This window comes from Octopus bimaculoides, chromosome 11 (assembly GCF_001194135.2).
Source record: "Octopus bimaculoides isolate UCB-OBI-ISO-001 chromosome 11, ASM119413v2, whole genome shotgun sequence".
NCBI classification, from domain to species: domain Eukaryota; kingdom Metazoa; phylum Mollusca; class Cephalopoda; order Octopoda; family Octopodidae; genus Octopus; species Octopus bimaculoides.
In genome coordinates this window covers 43,753,577-43,758,712 of record NC_068991.1, presented here as the reverse complement: position 1 = coordinate 43,758,712, position 5,136 = coordinate 43,753,577, and the positions used below count along the sequence as shown (strand labels likewise).

Genomic DNA, 5,136 nt, shown 5'->3' with positions numbered 1-5,136 from the left:
AAATGTGATTGTTTCAGTTAGTGGAATAGTTTCATTTTTAAAGTGAAAGTATTTGACATGAGTGTTTTTGTTTCACTTTTGACACGTAATACTTAAATAGTGGAGGAGATATTATGTTGCCGTGTGCTCGAACTCTGCAAGAAGTAAAAAAAATTTTTTGACTAAAACACAACTGGAACCCTAAGTAAGGCATGTGTAAAATTTGAATGAAATTGGTTGCGTAGTTCTCGAGTTTTAGGGATTCACACACACACACACACACAGACAGACAGACACACATTCTTATTTTTATATATATAGATGACACTTGATGCAGCAATAATGTTTAAAATTTCCATTTGATTTTTTACTTCCTATGTACTTGAGTTAAACCAATACAAATAATAGTGACTGCTATTTACTGACCTAAAATCAACACCAAGTCATAAATCTTGTGTCAGTCTCTATTTTGACACCTTTGATATAAGCAAGCATGTTATAAATTATAACTAATGCTTATTTGGAGACTACAAATTATATTTCAAAGAATCCTCATGCATAAAATTACCATTACTTTGAATGTTGTATATTTTACATTGTGTTCTTGATCAAAACACTTCTTTTCACATTGCTCCAGTCCACTCAGCTGGCAAAAATTAGTAATCCTGCAACAGACTGGTGTCCCATCCAGTGGGAAATATATGTGCCACAGAAATCTGGAAACCAGCCCTATGAGTCTATATGACTCAGAAAGGACTTTTATCCTTATCTTGTATGTATGTATGTATGTATGTATGTATGGATGGATGGATGGATGGATGGATGAATGGATGGATGGATGCATGGCTGTATGATAGGTTACTTTCAGTTTCTGTCTACCAACTCCAAGACATTAGTCAGCCCAGGCTATTGCAGAAGACACTCAAGGTGCCAAGCAGTGAGATTGAACCCAAACCAGTGTAGTTGAGAAGCAAACTTTTTAACCACATAACCATGCCAGTGCAAGAAGAAAATTTTCCAACCCAACATCCTGGTGAGGGTGGATTGTGCCTGATAGTCAGTGTGGGGACTGAGTGGGGACAGTATGGGTAATAAAAGGACAAGTGAGTAGGGGTAGTTTGAGCGGAGTTAGCTTGAGATCAACCATCTCTAAAGAGGAGAGGCCACATTAGTTTTGGAGTAAAAGGGAGTGATAGGAGACAGCATATCTGTGAACTCATGTCTGGAGTGTGTTGGTGAGTAACCTCATGACAATCAGTCAGGTGGTCTTTCTTTTAATGTGGTGTAAGATATTTATGAGTGTATAACTGCAGCACTGGCCCAGAGGTACAAGCAATACTCCATTATGGGTCTCACCTAAGCTTTATCGAGAGTAAGTAGTTGTTAGAGATTCAAATGAAATATTTTCTAGCTTCGAAGTCTTTATGATGCAGTTTTGGCTCTGATAGGGACGTGCATTTGCCAATCACTTGAACTCACAAAGAAATTACCTTCTGTCTTGTTTATGTAATTTCATTGCCATTATCATGTAACTTATTGCATTAACTTAGATTTTATAACCAAGACATAGTAACAATCTCTGTCATTTCTTTTCATAGGTAATGCATCTTGTAGTCTTCCCTGTCTCACATACATGACTATTTCATGCTGTGTCTTTGTGCATAGAAAATGCTCCTTTCTTAATCTTGGTTTCTAATCATATCCCTTCTCAAATTAACTTCTGTCTTATCAGAGAAACTTTAAATATTGTGGGAGATGGACACTGCAAATATTAAGTATACATATTTTGATTATAGATTTGTTAGTGAATCTTTTATCTTATTATTTTTTTTTTATATAATTCTAGCACAAATAACTGCAGACAAAAGTACAAATATCCATTTTAGTTTGGCATCAACAAGTTGCTGGAGAAAAGGTGAGTTACCTCTCAACAGATTTTCTTTTCTTTGTATTTGTCTAACTGACTTGGAAACAGAATTCATCAGATACTTCCCAGATATAGATGAAAAGCATGAAGCTTGGAAATTCATCAGGAACCCATTTCAGTGTGAAGTGATTGATGTTTTGCATGAAGTGCAAGAGGAGTTTTCTTGAGCTGAAGTTTAACTCCCCAGTTAAGGAAGATTTCAAAAACCTGGATCTTGAAACGTTCTGGATCAAATACCTTCTGGTTCACCCTCTGATCTCACATCAGGCTCTTCAGATTTTAGCTATGTTTGGATTCACATATCTTTGTGAAGCTACATTTTCGACACTCGTTGCTGTCAAGACCAAGTACAGGAACAGGCCGAACGTTGAAAGGGTCTTATGTTGTACCCTCTCTGGCATTCAACCATGCATTCAAGATCTGGTAGCTAAGCAAGATCTTGTAGATAAGAAGCAGTGTCAAATATCTCACTAATAATGTGACTAATTCATATTCAATAAAAAAAATTTTTTTGTTAAGAAGCAATGTCAAGTATCTCACTTTTTGTATAATGCGATTATATATAAAATTATACATATTTTGTATAATGTGACTAATTCATATTCAATAAAATGACTAAAAACGTATTTTAGATTTTATTTAAAATCTGGGAGGGAATTTTATTCATAGATGTGAAAGGGACATGGTGAGAAGGACAAATTCCTAGGGGAGGCATGGTAGTAAAAAGGGTAAGAACTACTGATCTAAACTCTTTGAATTTCAACCATAATAATTTGAAAGATTATTTTTTTTTGTCTGAAAGATTATTATTTTTTAATTAGTTCTTTGTAGTTGTTTTTTTCTGTTCAAGTATGTGTTGTATAATTCTTTAAGTTAAAATTTTGCATAGACTGAAGAAGATATTTTACAACTTGTTGCTCTTCTTAATGCCAACACTTTACCATAAAATCGGTTAATGTATTTTACTTGAGAGTATGATCCAATTTCATTGACTCAATGTTTATGTCACTCAATTCATTTTCAGACAAATGTGGATTTTCTCTGAAGTGGTAAAGTGATATTTATTTGCTTCTCTGAATAAAGTTTTCCAGCATAAAACATGGCTTCTTGACATTCTTTTTATATTGTTGTTGTTATTGTAATGATTGCAATACTGGTGATATAGCCCAGATGACTATTCTTTAACAAATTAGTTAAAGAATTGTGCAACTAGCAAAACCATTTTTATTCTGGACAGGAATCTCTAAAATTTAAGGCCTACAATATCTGATTCCTCATCAAAGATTACAGAAAGTTTGTTATAAGATATTTGTCTGTTACGGTTAACAGGACAAATAAGCATATAGGAGCTCCTTTTCTGGTTTCTTTGTATCTTTATAAGAACAGTTACTATACAATTACCCAAATACCAGAAGCTGGAATTAACTGTTGGCATTGCAGCTTTACTTGTTATCATAGTTTAGTCAGAAGAATAGTAGCATTTTCAGGGCTTCCAAGACTGGTGGGAAGAAAGAAGAAACTTTACAGAACAGAAATGTGGCTCAGATGCCTGCAATAGAGTGGACTCTGTTAAAAGCATCCAAAGGCCAGGAGGTGGTATTAAGCCAGACACTGGATGAAGTCTACCATTCAAAATTAAGAATATATCCTCTGGTTGGTTTCCAGATGGTTTCCATTCTAATTTCATTTACATGTCTTTTGTCGGCTAGAAACAAATGTATGAGACAACTGCCAAAGGGACTGCACTGAAGGATTGAGCCTGAAAACATATAGCTGTGAAATTAACTTAAATGTGCCCAATTGTTTTAAAAGTATTGGGGGAATTAAATTTGATTGCTCTAATTGCAAGAAAAATGTTTTTATATATTAACTTTAAATTTAGGCATAAAGCTATAAATTTGGGAGGGAATGGTATTGTCCTGTACCAGTCAAATACTGGATACATTTAAACTGAATCAAGTATTTGACTGGTGTGTTATTTTTTCTTCTCCAGAAGGATGGAAAGCAAACTCCAATGGTAATTGAGATGAGAATTTTAATGAATAGTTATTAAATATTATAATGCATTCAGTTCAACATTACACAAACTTTTTTGGGGGTGGGGGTTAATAATCTAATAGAAATAGTAATAAAAAAAATAAATAAAATATATTTGAAAATAAAGTATAACTTAAAAAGAAAACAAATTTTAAAATATTTTGATGCTCATTTGCTTTCTGTTTATATGTTATAGGATATGCTGTGGTCAATGATGAAATAAGTGATCTAAATCGTAGAAAAATTCTTATAATGTGTGTTCAAATTCTTCAGAAAGCTAAAGAAACAATGTACGTATATTCTTTTGATTTGTTTTAACGAATATGTAGACAGTGCATATACACATGTATATATTGACAAAGAAAAAAAATACAGATAGTATATTGACTGAAGAGACACAAGAGACACAGCTACTAAGTTGAATAAACTGAATTCAGTCTTGATAAATTCTAAGTTATGTTTATTCATATATAATATGAGAATTTTGAGATTGAAAAAAAAAATAATAGGTAAATAAAATCAGAGCTATGGTTAGCAAATAGTATTGTGTAGCCATAGGAAATGTTTTATTACTGAGAACAACACAAATCTACAGAGAGAGAACAAAGCTCAATAGCTTTTCAACAAAAGTTATGGTGACATTTGTTTTTAAAAGAATTCAACAGTTTGCATATATTATCGAAGTGTATTTTGTAAATTGGAAATACATGAAAGACTGCTAAAAGTGTTGGGGAACTAGTACTAGTATTGTTAGATTAAAGGAACTGACAAAGCCTTAATATACAAGTATATCTTAAATAATGTAATCAGAGCAATGATTGTAATGAAATCCTTTTAAAAAGAATATAACTTCCTCTTCAGAATGTTAGCTCTCTGGAATTTTTTCCCTGCACATGCTTATCCTGCAGCCATTGACTTAAAACTCATCAAAAGGAATGTGACCCACATAAATCTTAGTGACTTCTGAGGACTGGTGAAAATCAAAGATATTGCCGTCTTCCTCCACACCAACCAAAACAAAATTTTTCCATGTATCTTTTTATATCAATAAATCAAAAACCTAAACTGCAAATTAGTGTGGTGGTTTTGGCCTCTAGGCCAACCCTAATCATGTAAATCTATGATCAATAGATTTCCAGCTGTGACCATGTTTAATATTTTTTCTTTCAGTCATATTTTTTTTTTTAAGATGG

General features: G+C 33.0%; 1 protein-coding gene across 1 annotated transcript in view; it reads left to right on the top strand.

Annotated features, from left to right (window-relative positions):
• LOC106879840 (uncharacterized) overlaps nt 1-5,136 on the top strand; it is a 62,743-nt gene that overhangs the window by 30,440 nt on the left and 27,167 nt on the right. Inside the window, exons 3-4 of the mRNA XM_014929544.2 lie at nt 1,826-1,894; nt 4,140-4,233. Of these exons, the coding sequence (XP_014785030.1) occupies nt 1,826-1,894; nt 4,140-4,233 (163 nt within the window). The remainder of the gene's footprint in view (nt 1-1,825; nt 1,895-4,139; nt 4,234-5,136) is intronic.